We start from the raw sequence: 15,412 nt of genomic DNA on the forward strand, positions 1-15,412 counted from the left end.
GGTGTTTCTTTTAAAAACTTTCACAAAGAAAAGAAACAAAACCATGATCACATACAGACATATGAACATAGCAATCACATTAACATGTTCATAAAATAAAAACTTTAACGATTTAAAGCATGGTATTTCGAAATCCATATGCTATGATTCAAGTTTTAATTCTTTAAAGAATTTTGACCGTAAAGAACAAGTTTTTACTAACAAGGTACCATCACCTGCCGATGGTAAAGCAACCGGGCTCTGATACCACTTGAAAGAAACTGACCTTAAAGGTCGAGGCATGTGAGAGGGAAAAACAAAATTTTTCGAGCGGAATACCACATACCATATCAAGAAACATGCTTTAGGGCATGGATGTTACCTTGTTTGCTTTCCAAAACTTGAGGATGATCAAGATGAGGCTTGAAGATGCAAGCCCTCTAATGTTGATCCACACCACCCTTTGTCAAGACGGAAGAACTCTTCTTCAAGGCCACCAACGAAAACACCAATGGAGGCAAGATATGCGCCCAATGTGTGAAGGAGGAGGCTAGGTCAAGGTGTTTAGAAGAGTGACTATTCAGCAAGAATAGACACAAAAGTGGCGCATGGTTTTACTTTGAAAAGGGCTAGGTTATTTCGAAACTCTCTTAAGAAAAACCTGACAAAAGGAACCCACAAGGAGATGAGAGAATAATCTTATTAAAATCAGATTTTCTTCACTTAAATAAAGCCCTATGTAGCGCACACTAGGGGGGATGAGTGGAGTTGTTACAAAATTCAAATCTTGTCAACAACCTCCTCTCACATCCTCATGATATCAAGTGAATATCTCAACAAGAATCTGACTCAACAACCATCATATGGTCAGCCATATGGTGCGCCCCACTTGGCCTCATAACAGTCCAGATACGTTGAGCAGATGCATTCAAACTTGAACCAACTGTCTCCCTTATTCTCTCAACAAACCAAATCTGACTGGAGCTCATTTGGTTGATCCTATGACCATCATCAGATGCCAAAATCAGCGCCCCATATCCTCACTAGAAGATTCTCAAAGATCTCCTCTTGATATTTGGGATTTGTTCCAACAAGATCTTATCTTATCCTTTTGTTATGAAACAACTTTTCATAGCCAATTCAAATTCGAATTCAAACGTTCAAATATTTAAATTTTAAATTCCAAATTCAAATTCAAATTTCAAATTCAAAATTCAAATTCAAAATTTCAAATTTCAAATTTCAAATTTCAAAATTCAAATTTCAAAATTCAAATTTCAAATTTCAAATTCAAAATTCAAAATTTAAACATTTGATAATTAATTTAACTAATTAAATTAATTAGTAATGTCTTGGACCATCCAACCTCATTAACTAACCATGCGCCCTTTTTCCCTTTTGGTGGGCTTCCAAACTTCTTCTTGGGCTAACAACCATTATTAGGCCCGATACCTTTAATGCTATATTGTCATGACAATAAGGTGTTAGTGTGTGACCCATTAGGCCCAACATAGCCACTGACATAAATGGGCTTGGGCCCAATAAGCCCACAACCCATCTAATGACAACACAGAGCACTAGCAATGCTTTGTTGCCCCAGAGCTAGTTAGGTTAATGACATAATCATCCTATTAAACATATTTGGTTGCCGTATGTATTTCCTTTCGTCTCGGTTACCTTCCCATAAAACTAGGGTAAGGAAACGTATCAACCCTTGCGGTTTAGGGTAAACTTTATTCGAAATAGGGAATCTTCAATTTACTGACTCTAAAGGCAGATCATCTCATGATCTCTTTTACTATGCATAGATTCCCGAGTCCCTGTAAATGTCATCCCGATTTCTCCGGTTTATAGATAACCTAATCTCTCACAGAGATTTGACGAATTCCTTCAGCTTATCACCCTAGCCCTGTGCTCTTTCAGGACAAGCCCAACAGTATACCTATGAGTCTCCATGTTTCAGGCAGACGAGGTATACAGTCAAAGCATGCCTTCTAGAACACAATCTAGGTAATAACTTCTGGTCTAAGGAAAGACATACCCAAATATAAAGAGACTACTCTAATGATACTCTCTGTGAGATTTCCTCATGACTTTAGATCCACCCACGACTTTAGCTATGAGTCTCTTTTGTGGGTCTGTTCAGTGCGAGCTATACCCTTATAGATCCACCCACGACTTTAGCTAAGACATCTCCATATCTGTAGCTCATGAGGTCTTTACCTTGCATCCGAATACAAGTAGATAAGTCGTGCTAGTCTTACCCGAGATCACTGATCCCCATTCTCAGTGTCTCTAGACTAGGAACATAAAATTAGGAATAAACATCCAGTATCCTTGAATCCTCATGATCGTGATCTCATCACAGATACTCAAGAGATACCTATTTTATTCCAAAGGGTTTATCCAGTTACTCATATATAATATTAACAGTAATATCGAGACAAAATATGAAACAGGATAAAGAATGCTTTTATTTATTTGCGACAATACAAAGGTCCACTTATGTCCTAATCTAATCAAAAGATTGTCTCTAGGACATCCATATACTAACAAATATTGGTGTCCATTTCCAACAAAGGGTTTGCGGGTGGTGCCAAGTAATATGTGTTTTTAGAAAAAATATTAATATTTGAACTTTTAAAAATAAAATTTGTTGATAGAACTTCTTAATTCTTGAAAACTATAATATTTGTTAAATGAATATATATATATATATATATATGTATTGAAATGAGTACAATTCAATTCATACTTAGCTTTATTTTCTAAAACAATCAAATTAAACCTATTTCCAAAGCGGGTTCATATTAGCCTTATCTATTTAATTTGTCTATTTTAGTCACTTAATTTGTCAAATACAAACAATATCATCCTTATAATGATGTCAGGGAATTAATGTCTCTATAACACTATAGTGTATATGACTGAAAAATCTACAGCTTCGTAAATAAATAAATATGAAAATATCTCTACAGACCATGAGCAATTTCAATAGACCTCCTCTTCTTCTCTATTGTACATTTCTATCCTTTACATCACCATGAGAATTTCCTTCAAAGGTATGTGCAATATTCTCTTATATGCAGAAGATCCCTATGTACTCTTCTTTTTCATCATCTCATATATCAAGACTTCCTCCTGCCATAGTGTCAGTTGGAGGATCAATTGAAATCCAAAGCAATGCAATTATAATAGAAAGCAACCCTGACCACACATAAACAATTGTGGGTACCCTTCCTCTCCTACCCATCAACCCTTTAGCAAAAGGGTACATATGAGACAGCACCCAGAAACTAAAGAACAAACTTCCCAGTAGCTTATTCCACTGAGGTATAACACTGTATACGGTCCTTAACAACCCCATGATTACAGCAATAAGGTTAACAATGATAATTGTTAGTGGCATTATGAAAAGACTAGTCCATTTCACAATGTAAAGATCAGCATAGACATCATCTTCATCTTCTCCTGCTGACTTAGATGTTAAAGTAAATGAAATCTCTATGCCAGCTATGACCTTAAGCAAACCTTGTATGACAGCAACAAGGTGTGCACTAGTGCCACCAATGACCCAAAACTGTTCATTACGCCACCATTCCTCAAGGGCAATGCCTGACCACTTTACTTCAAGGAGGGAGAGAAGAGTGAGGCAAATTGTAATGAGCAAAAGATATGTGAGGAAAGCTACATTTAAGCCTTGGACTATGAATTGTCCTGAGAAAAGGGACATTGCGGGAATGAAGCAATATACGACCAAAAACAAGGAGGTAAAAGGGTAGATGCCAACATTGAGATATGCTATTCGCTGTAAGAATTTGAGGCGTCTTGTTGCAAAAATTGCGTTGTTTTTTGAGAAGAAAATCTCAACAGAACCTGTGGCCCATCTTAGCACCTGGTGTAGACGATCAGTGAGATTTATAGGTGCTGTGCCCCTGAAAGCATCTCTCTTTGTGATGCAATAAATAGATCTCCACCCACGGTTATGCATCCTATAACCTGTCACAACATCCTCTGTCACTGACCCGTAAATCCAACCTATCCTATCCCCCCATTCTGTCTTGTCCTCATACCTGCATTAATACATCAAAATCATGAGCCATTACCCAAGGTTTTCAAACTTTATTTCCTTATACATCACCAAAATGAGTGTTTGATAAAAGGAAAATGCATAATAGCTAAAAAATTCTTTACCAGAATTTGACATTAAAAAGTTGACATACTATCACAAACCAACCAATTTCTTCAAAAGTTTTAAGTTATTATATGAATAAATACCAATGATTTGTATATTTATATATCTAATATGTCCCTTCACGCAAGAGCTTTCTGCGCTTGAAGGGTGGACGATGTTCAATGATCAAACTCCAGATCACTAGGTCACAGAGGTTTTGATATATCATACCATGAATCAACTTTCCCAAGGGTGAACAATGTACAAAGATCGAACTCTAAACCACTTGGTCTTAGAGATTTCGATACAATGTCATGTTGAAGGAAATGAAAGGATGAGTGATGATACTTTATTTTATTCAATAACAACCCTTAATCTAGCTAAATTTTTCAAAATCATGAATAATTTTGTCTAGCTATACAACACTACTCTTGATGAAATACTTAAAAAGAGAGATAACCAAGCAAATTACCAGCAAGAGATGACAGCAATTGCCTCAGCGACAGTGGGTGCATCCAATGGTGGACGTGGAATGAGCAATGCTCCTGGTGGTCTGCCATTCTTGACAGATTTGTGATCAGCAAGTGGCCTTGCTTGGAACTCAGAAACAGGTATGGTATCTGTGAACATAGATGAGCTTCCAAACTTCTGAGGGAAACCCAATTCTGAATCAGATGTAAGGGGTTGCCTATCATCATCAAGACGTGACCTTGCCTGCAGTGCATCACGGTTCACCTTGGTTTTTACTCTTCCAAACACACCTGTGTGCTCAATGAATCTCGGTGGTTCAAATCCATAAAGTGCATACCTCCTAAACATGCAACCTGTCCCCACATACATTGGACCTTGAAGACCATCCAATGCTCTCATATTTCCTAATGAGTTATACATTGTTAAACACAGGTAGATACTAACAAAGTATATATTGGAAACACTATCACTACCATTTAAGCTATAGGTGAAAGGTTTTGAGTTTTACCATCAAAGAAGACTGTGTTGTGGTTTGCATATCTATCAGAAGGATCAATCCCTTCAAATCTTTGTGGAAACTGTATGTAACATACGCGGTCACCACCACGGTCCAACATGAAGCACATTCCCTCCTTCAAAGCAACAGAATTGTATACGTAGTGGTCACAATCCAAATTGAGTATAAAGGGGCCATTGGACAATATTGCCGAGGCTCGGACCATGGCATTCATGGCTCCTGCTTTCTTGTTATGGTCATACCCTGGTCGCTTCTCTCTGGAGACATATGCAAACATTGGAATCCTGATGTCTACGCCTGTGAAATCTAGCTTTTTCTCATCTGCAAAACCCATTACTGGGTCATGCTCTGGGACCTTACTCATCACCTGTAAGTAATAAACAAGGACATTCTGTTTTAACTATGACCAACTTCAACTTATCAAGTTAACATGAATATAAATTGATGGAGAAAAAGTGTGAAAGGCCTCTTAATGGAAGGGGCGTGTTACAGATATAAGCCTATCCTTAGAAGTTTACACAGGCACCATCGACGGTCTATCTTGAGCTATTGTATGCTTCTTTGTATAAACCTAATAATTAACATGGAGGAATAAAATGCAAAATGTGGTTGCTAGGTCAAGTATTGAAGCAGAATTTCGAGCCATAATCCAAAGTATTTGTGAATTGTTGACTTAAAATCATTCTTGATTATCTCAAGGTGAGAAGTGAAGGTTCTAAGCAGCTTTCATTATGGTTAGGTATAATATAAAAAGTAAAAACTATTTATATGCCTTCACCAAAAATTTACATTTAACCATGGTAAGAGCTTCATCACCAATTTATATCTCTAACAAAAAGAGAAAATAGATGTATATGTAGTACCTGCAAGATTCCAGCATGGTCACCCTTTGAGTGATCAGGGGTAGAGTTGAGCCATGTCCCTGGCCAGTGAGTGCCGTCAGCCATCCATGTAGCTTTAGGAACATCAATGGGGTGATCTGGGGGTAGAACTCCCCCATTTTTCTCCATAGCTATCTGCTTTTCCTTCTTCTCCTCCTTAGAGTTATACATTTTACTCCTTTCACGTATTACTTCAGGAAGTCCATTGATTCTGACCTTAAATTCATCATACTCTCTTTTGATCCATCTCCTGTCCTTCACAAAATCAGGCCTTTTCTTGTTCTTTGTGGGGTCTTTTTTTATGTTGAAGTAGGCATCAGGGTTCCTTGGCTCAATATTGTGTTTCCGACAAAAAGGTACCCAAACCTGTTAATACATAATCAAGAAACTAGTTGATGTTACATATCACAATCAATCTAAACTTGAGTAAAACTTGTCACATGTTTGATATACAACATTCCTGAATTCTTGGCAGTGACTTATTATTTGCCTTATAACTTTAATTTTTGGTAGCTTATTAAAGTTTTAACAGCTTGAGGTGATCATAGTTTATAAGATAATTAAGTACTTTTTCCCTTTTTCCCTTTTTTTTTTTTTTTTTCATTCTTTGCTTTAATGAGTTCCTTGTCCAAGATTTTAAACAGACCTCAGCAAATTTGACAGCTTCAGCCATGGCTTCAAATGTGAGAATGGCACCACCATCATCTGAAATATAGCATGAGATCTTTTCAATTGGGTAGTCAACGCCAAGAATGGAAAGAATAGTGTTGGCAGTGACAAGTGGTGGCTCCTTTTCAGGGTCAGCAGTGGACACAAAAAAATCAACTCCAGGTAAGTCTGAACGACCAGTAGGGTTGGAAGGAGATGGTTGATCAAACTTGTCATGTAAAGCAGCAAGGTCTGTGCTTCTATTTATGGGGTTGAGTTTAGGGAGAATATCAAGAAGCCAAGAGAAAGCAAACCAAATTTCACACACAATTGATATTCCCCATAACCACATTGCATCATAGTTGGGGTTCCGAATTCTCCAAGATAAGAAGAATGCTAGAACTATTATACGGATAACCACCAACAACCTGTTCAAAAGAAAAATTGTGCGTTTGTCAGCAATTATGTACTTAGAATGCAATTATTGTGCACTGAGAATGCATTTTTGTACTAAATGTTCATATAAATGAAAATCCAAAAGGAGGTCACTTAAACATGTTTAAAATAGTGTTCTTAATTTGTAAATATGGGATAGCTTTATATTGGTAAGTAATTTCACTCTGCCACTAAGCTGATATAGTTGGGTAGAATAGAAAATAGTTTAAGGCAAAGTTTTTTTAAGATTTTTTCAAGCGTTTTTCAATTAATTCGCTCGAGCTGGTCAAGACCATAAGAACGGTAAACTCTTCTTAAATCTTTAATACAGCTGCATTTTTAGAATTTAAATTTGAAATCACTTATTAAGTTGGAACAACCCCTTACTAGTTGATTTACGTGTTTGGTGATAGTTTAAGGCAAAATCAGAAGTACTAAGATTATAAAAAAAAGGTAAAGAAAAACACTGAAAGTTATGGAAAACAAAATGTTGTTGGATTTGAAAGAATGCAAATCATGTACATAAGCCTGAAAGGGTATTTAACATTTGTTTAGAACACAAATCATATACATAAGCATCAAATATTGTGACAAACAGGGTATGCTCTAAACCATATGTGGCACAATAAGGCATCATTTGCTATCCTTAATAAGAAAAGTTATAAACAGTGCATACCTGTAAGGACTAAGTACAGCGCCTGGGACTCTAACTTTCCTAGTTAATGGTTTCCATGGTTTGTCCATGAAATCAGACATGCTCATTCCATCGTCCCCAAAAGAATTTTGATCATCCTGCCAAAATGCATTCCCAATCCCATAAGTCCCTTTTGTCTCAAACAACCAACGGTTATGATCAAAATCTTGAGTATGACTCCTCAATAACATGGACTTGTTATTCACTGAATTCAATAGAGACATCCTTCTGTCCATTTTAGAAGCCCCACCGCCGCCGCCACCATCACCACCACCACCATCATTTATTCCTTGTTGTTGAGATTCAGATGCAAACCTTGTTGTCCCATATGATCCAGCTGCACCATCTTGCTTTGAATCAGAGGTTCCTGGTTGATTATCTGGTGTTGGTGGCAACATCACAGTGTAATTGATGTAGTCATTTTGGCCTGCAAACTCACCAGACAAATCTATGTCATCATCTCTTGATAGGCTCAAAACCCTTCCACTTGAAGTTCGCCGTGTAAACTTCACCGCTTGTGGTGGCCGGCCACCCAAAGAGGATGATTTTGGTGGGGAATTTGATGAACTTGTCATCTCTCTGTGTCAATATTTGTTGTTACTTTGTTTTACATTTATGTGTTTAATTAGTTACTTGTTGGAAACCTTTTGAATAATTTGATGACACAATGCATGAATTTGCATGCAACCATTAAGGTTGTTGTTAGATTGTATCAGAAGAACAGAAACAAGAAAGAACATTGTTTTTGAGAGGGGAGGAATTAAATGGTTCGAAAATGGTTTCTATGAGATCTATGCATATTATCCCCTCAATTCATGCTCGGCCTCTCTCACTCTCCTATTTCTCTTTCCTAACAACCTAACAGTTAGGTTGTTGTGTATAACTACATGGTTTTACGGAATCATGCACAAGGACTTCAATTACGTTCACAAATATTAAAAACAATTTTAAATTGTATATTGAACATCTGGATCAAAATGGTTGTTATATTCAACCTACAAGTACGTGTCCCAAAACCAAACGGGAATCTTGACTCCCATCATGTACGTACGTTAATCTTCAACATCTTGACTAGTAATTGTATATATAATATGGGTTTGTTTTTTCTGCACTTAATGCAGATAAGTTATCTACATTAAGTTATCTATATTGAGGTCAAAACGATGTCGGTGAAAATTAAGGTATTTTTGTAATTTTAATTTATTTCAGAATTATAATAGTCTTTATAATTATAATATTTTAATATTTCAACATCAAAACGATATTATTTTAGAAGTAAATGCAGATAACTTATCTGGAGTAACTGCAGAAATATTATAAATATGATACTTTTTAGTTTTGGTTTTTCTTTAATTTGCGTTTGACTTATGGTTTCTGATTGTTTAAAAAATAACCATTATATAATAATGAATAAATATCCTTTTTGGTCTTCAGCAAATTTTACGATACCCGCTTTAGTTCCTAGCAAATAAAAAAATTCATCGTGGTGCTTAAGAAATTCAAAATATACCCATTTTAGTCCTTTTAGGGACTAATATGGATTTTTTTTGAATTTGCGAGGGAACACGATTTCAATTAAATAGATCCATTTTGAATTTCTGAAGGACCACGACGGATCTTTTTATTTGTTAGGGACTAAAACAGGCATCGTGGAATTTGCTGAGAACCAAAAGAGGTATTTACTCTATAATAATCCCTGACGTTAATATAGTTTTATTAAGCGATGATGTGGTGAATGAAATGCTACATCATCAATGCCATGTGTTTGACATGTTATTTATTAATTCCAAATGGAATTAAAATAGTGTCATCTGATAGACATGTGATCTCTCTAACAATCCCCAAACTTGCCCCATTTACCATTAATTTGTTCATTTTCATCGTGATATTCGTTCCAAAATTGCAAAGAGGCGAGGGAAAATATAATTAAAATGGTGTCAATTTGTGGAGAAAATTAATAAAGCATGGTTGGATGATTATTGAAAGCGCTGAGATTTATGAAATCCCAAAAGAAAGATCACAAATCTCACAAAGGAATAAAAAATGCAGTGAATATAGAACCATAAATCTGCCTTGAGTATAAAATTCAATTCAACTTTTTTTCACATCCGGACTTCAATTCAGTGTTAGGAAAAATAGATTAGCCGGTAATTAAGACCCGACAGTCCACCACAATGCGTGAGATACGTCACGTTTTAACTGAAAACCTTAAGAATGATTAAATGCGGACCATATAGGAGTAAAATGATGTATGATTCCAGAGATTTTAGGATTGAGAAAAATTGTAACACCCCGTTCTAGAACCGGCTTGTTAACATCGCATTATGATATTAAGCGCAGTTACAATCACAAGGGTTCAATTAAAATCCGGATAAATTTTTCATTTTAAAACATACCGAACTTATAATACCCAATTCCGTGATCATAACCATATTACATTGCGGAATCAGATAAATTAAGCTTAACATCATGTTCTTATTCCATTTTTAAACCATTAATTTACTTCCTATTCATTTAACAACTTCTACTATATTGTAGATCTCTTCATTAGCTACGCGTGGCTTCACACCGCGATCAAATCGGAGCACTGTAGCCCAAGTTATGACAATCGGAAGCAACACAAGAGAGTGTTGGTCACAGGCCCCGCGCGCTTCAGCGCGCTACCGGGCGCTCAAGCGCGCGTTATCGGGCGCTAAAGCCTCCATCTGGGCGCTTAAGCGCACGGAGGCAGGAAGCATCAGGTATTTCAGTGTAAATGGGCGCTTAAGCGTGCACTAGGGCGCTCAAGCGCGCTATCCTGGGCGCTTAAGCTCCCATTGGGACGTTTTAGCGCGCAGAGACAGAAGCATCTCCTCCTTCAGTGGCTAAGGGCGCTCAAGCGCAGACCAGGGCGCTCAAGCGCGCAACCCTGGGCGCTTCAGCCCCACTCTGGGCGCTAAAACTCGAGGAGACAGTAAGTCTCCCTTCTTTCTGCAGCGAAGGGCGCTTAAGCGCAAACCAGGGCGCTCAAGCGCGCAATCCTGGGCGCTTCAGCCCCCACTTTGGGCGCTCCAACGCGAGGAGGCCGAATGCATTGGCACTCACAGGGGCAGCAGGGCGCTTGAGCGCGCTCCTGGGCGCTTAAGCGCGCTGCCAGGGAATTCCAATTCCCACATTTTTCAAGTCCAATTCTAGGGGAAGATGCATCCCCCTTCCAAACCCCAATGGTTCATACCTCAAAACTAAATCCTAGCACTCATCCAACCTCTCCTCATGAGATTTAGCTAGAATTTGGGCAGCATAACCTTTGTTTTCTCAATGTTTCCCAATTTAAAGAAAAGGTACCTAATTGATTCTCAGCCCAACCAATTCAATAACTCAATACATAACAAGCATGCATATATTGAATTCCAAGTAGGCATCATTTACAGTACATATTCATTACGAATCATGGAACTTAGCTTACAAAATACTATGATCATTCCCTTGGCTCCCATCAACAAAAGAGATGACCAAAGGCATGAGCATAGGCTAATTCCATTCCAATATACTAATCATACATCTATCAATTGGCTATGAATTACAATCCTATACATGTGAGCTACAAAACAACATGTATGATATCAAAATACTGGATCCTCATGCATCAATACTAGTCCAAGTATGGCCACTTGCCACTGGTGGCTCCTGCAGCATCCTTACCTGAAAGGGGGTCCCCACAACACGGGGTGAGATATACGAATATATCCAGTAAACCAGGGGTCCTTGGAGCATCTCTCCACCCCCACAGTTCCATATCAGTGTAATAGCAATAACAATAATAATGCAGTAAATACATATCTATGCAAAGTGCAATAACATCTCCAGGAAAAATCCTTCGAGCTCTCAAGCTGTCCTAAGGAAACTCAGATGCAAATAGTCCTACTGGCCAGCAAACTACCAAGTATGATTTACGCATCGTCATGCAACATACCAACATAGGGAAACACCATCCTATGCCACACCAAATGCATACACATACGTATAACAAAGCATTACACTATTTTATTGCATTTATATACACAATCACAACCTCTACCCTTTCAGGGCTTGGTGGAACAGTCAAGGGAATTACACCCAAGGTCCGAAGGCTTACCTCAAAGCTTCAGCAACCTTAGTTCACCACCAATGTCAACAATACTCTACTCCAAAACCAACACCTACACATGGTGTAATGCAATCAACACATTGCATCCAAGAGTATTTCACAATCAACCATCAACTACTCAATTCAAAACACAACACAAGTATGAGCTTACCAATTCCAATGAGCTACTCAAGCTCCATAGCTTGCTCAAGCGGTTGATCACTCACGGTCGGTCCAAATGTCTCAATCCTAGACATCATTAGGACACAATCATCAATCAACCAAGCCATACCATTTATCACCAATGCAAGAAATCCATTATCAAGCATCATATTCTTGCCATTTTACAAGTATACTCATTTAGCTATCTAAGCTCATTTTCACCGATTAAACGTCGTTCCTAGCATTTTTCACAACATGCTCTAAGCTTCATTCTTCCTAGAACATAGCTAATTTAACAACATTTCATCACAAACCCCAATTTACTATTCATTGAACCCTAACTCATGCAATTTTCCATGAAAATAAGGTTCAAGGGGTAGAATCTTACCACCAATGGTTGCACAACCAAGGATTGATGGCTCCTCAAGCTTCAATGGAGGTTGAAGCACTCAAAACCCCAAATTTCTACAAAGGGCCGAATTTTTGAGGGGCAATATCCCTCTCCACAATGCTCCCCACTCAAAACAAAGCTAGGATTATGAAAGAGGAGGAGATTCTAAGCGATTTAGGCTTTTGAATCACTCCAATCGGTTAAGATTTGCTCTCTCTCTCTCTTCCTCCCTTCCTTCTCCCTCCTTTCTCCTTTCTTCTTTTCTCTGATGCTGGCGACGGAAAAATGGGGTGGGAAATGGGTTTCTACTTGCTTTGGCCACTTAACATTAGTTAAGTGGAATCAAGTGGGTATTGGTTCGTCTATTTATTTAACTCCAATAATTACCAAACTTTACCCAAAAGTCTGGAATATTATTCCAGGAATATTTATAATTTTATTTTTATATTTTGGGCACTTTCGCCAGTACCCATTTATACCCCTTAATTTTCACTGACTACACATTTAACTCCAAAGTGACTCAGATTCATTTCATTAAGCCTTATACTTAATTTTACTCACTAAAACATGCTTAATTATTTAATTACATGTAATTTGCTAATTAATTAGGTTAGGGCTATTATAGTCACCCCACCTTTTAGCGATTTTGTCCGCAAAATCAAGAACGTACCTGTCCTTAAACTCAGGATATTGCCGGAGAAGCTCATCTTCCCGCTCCCAAGTGGACTCTTCAGGCGTCCTTCCTTCCCACTGGACTTTCACCATAGGAATAGATTTATTTCTCAGCTTCTTCTCATCTCTTTCGAGTATCTTCAGTGGCCCAATATGAGTCTTCAAATTCTCCCGGATTTCAACATTATCAAGTTGAACCACATGAGAAGGATCGACTACATATCTCCTCAGCTGAGAAACATGAAACACATCATGCAAATTTGCCAATTGTGGAGGTAAGGCAAGCTGGTAGGCAACCGGTCCCACCCTACGAAGAATCTGCTAGGGTCCAATAAATCTCGGACTCAGCTTCCTCACTCCAAGGACTCGTCCTACACCAGTAACCGGTGACAGCTTCAGGAACACATGATCTCCCTCCTCAAACTCTAGAGGCCGGTGCTTGAGATCATAGTAACTTTTCTGACGATCCTGAGCCTTTTTCAGACGATCCCTAATCATTTTGATTTGCTCAGTAGTCTCCTGAACAAAATCCAATCCAAACCGCTCTGTGTCTCCAACCTCTGACTAACAAGTAGGTGTCCTACACCTGCGACCATACAAAGCCTCGTAGGGAGCCATACCCAGACTAGCATGAAAACTATTATTATAAGAAAACTCAACCAGCGGGAGATATCAATCCCATGCAGTACCATGCTCCAGGGTGCAAGCCCTCAGCATATCCTCCAACGTCTGAATGGTCCTCTCAGTCTGACCATCCGTCTGTGGGTGATAAGCAGTGCTCATCTCAACTGAGTGCCAAGAGCCTCCTGCAATGCTCCCCAGAAGCGAGAAGTGAACTTCGGGTCCCGATCACTAACAATGCTCTCAGGCACCCTATGAAGCCTCACACTCTCCTTCACATAGAGCCTAGCCAATCTCTCAGCAGAGAAATCTACCCGAACTGGCAAAAAGTGTGCGGATTTTGTCAATCTATCCACAATCACCCATATAGAATCATAACTAGCCTGTGTTCGCGGTAATCCCACTACGAAATCCATTGAGATACTCTCCCATTTCCATTCAGGAACATCCAGAGGTTGTAACATACCAGAAGGCTTTTGATGCTCAACCTTTACCTTCTGACAAATGAGACACTTAGAGACAAATTCGGCAATATCTTTCTTCATACCAGGCCACCAGAAATTAATCTTTAGGTCCTGATACATCTTTGTAGCTCCCGGATGAACCGTGAAATGACCCTTATGGACCTCTGTCATTACTTCCTCCGCCAACTGCCTAGGTACTACAACACGACCCTGATATAATAGTATACCCTCATCATTGCAGGATACACCACTCTGACCTTTCAGTCGTTTAGCACTTTCATTTTGCAGTTGAGCTTCTTTAATTCTGGTCATCAGTTCATTTTCAATGCTTGTAATTTCAAAGCCACAAATTTTACATGGAAAGATTTTAGATAATTGAATATCTCTGAACCTCTCAATCACATCATAATCTCTAATAATCATGCTTGATATGCTCACAGATTTACAGCTCAGTGCATCAGCTACAACATTAGCCTTGCCAGGATGATATTTCAATTCAAAGTCATAGTCTTTTAGGAACTCGGTCCACCGTCGTTGTCTCATATTCAACTCCTTTTGGTCAAACAAGTATTTCAAGCTCTTGTGATCGCTGAATACTGCAAATTGCATTCCATACAAGAAATGCCTCCACTGTTTCAATCCAAAAACAATTGCAGCAAGCTCAAGGTCATGGGTCGGATAATTTTCTTCATGCGGTTTCAATTGCCTTGATGCATAAGCTACCACTCGCCTATCTTGCATCAGCACACAACCCAGTCCCATTTTAGAAGCATCGCTGTATAACTGAAACTCCCCTTTCGGATCAGGAAGTACTAACACCGGAGCAGTCGTCAATTTCTCCTTAAGGCTCTGAAAGCATTCCTCACATTCCTGCGTCCAAACAAATGGAGTATCCTTCCGGGTCAAACGGGTCAATGGCAACACCATGGCTGAAAATTCTTTAATGAATCTCCGGTAATAACCAGCCAAACCCAGAAAACTTCTTATTTCCGTTACTGTCTTGGGTCTCTCCCAATCAACAACTGCCTCTATCTTGCTAGGATCAACCGCCACTCCATCAGCAGAGATAACATGACCCAGAAATTGCACTTGAGAAAGCCAAAATTCACATTTAGAAGGCTTTGCATATAACTGTTTCTCTCTGAGAATTTGCAACACAGTTCTCAAGTGACCTTCATGCTCTTCCTTACTCTTGGAA

The 15,412-nt window shown here is 38.6% G+C and overlaps 1 protein-coding gene across 1 annotated transcript; it reads right to left on the reverse strand.

The window, feature by feature from the left end:
* Positions 1 to 3,100: 3,100 nt before the first annotated feature.
* Positions 3,101 to 8,374, reverse strand: LOC133309688 (cellulose synthase-like protein D1). Its single transcript, XM_061510479.1, has 6 exons — positions 7,782 to 8,374; positions 6,669 to 7,098; positions 6,005 to 6,388; positions 5,133 to 5,508; positions 4,626 to 5,028; positions 3,101 to 4,052 (listed from the first exon to the last, which is right to left on the reverse strand). Exons 1-6 carry the CDS (start codon positions 8,372 to 8,374, stop codon positions 3,101 to 3,103), a joined length of 3,138 nt encoding a protein of 1,045 aa, XP_061366463.1.
* Between the last annotated feature and the right edge of the window lie 7,038 nt (positions 8,375 to 15,412).

Source organism: Gastrolobium bilobum, unplaced genomic scaffold (genome assembly GCF_033153095.1).
Source record: "Gastrolobium bilobum isolate Gb01-03AN ecotype WA unplaced genomic scaffold, APGP_CSIRO_Gbil_v1 utg219702, whole genome shotgun sequence".
NCBI lineage: Eukaryota > Viridiplantae > Streptophyta > Magnoliopsida > Fabales > Fabaceae > Gastrolobium > Gastrolobium bilobum.

Bases quoted from the DNA above. Each gene is read 5' to 3' on its own strand.
- LOC133309688 (XM_061510479.1), bottom strand. From the start codon at position 8,374: ATGACAAGTTCATCAAATTCCCCACCAAAATCATCCTCTTTGGGTGGC. The intron at 7,099-7,781 runs GTATGCACTGTT...TCTTTTGAACAG, and splicing joins GCTGTACTTAGTCCTTACAG to GTTGTTGGTGGTTATCCGTA. The intron at 5,509-6,004 runs GTACTACATATA...TATTACTTACAG, and splicing joins ACCATGCTGGAATCTTGCAG to GTGATGAGTAAGGTCCCAGA.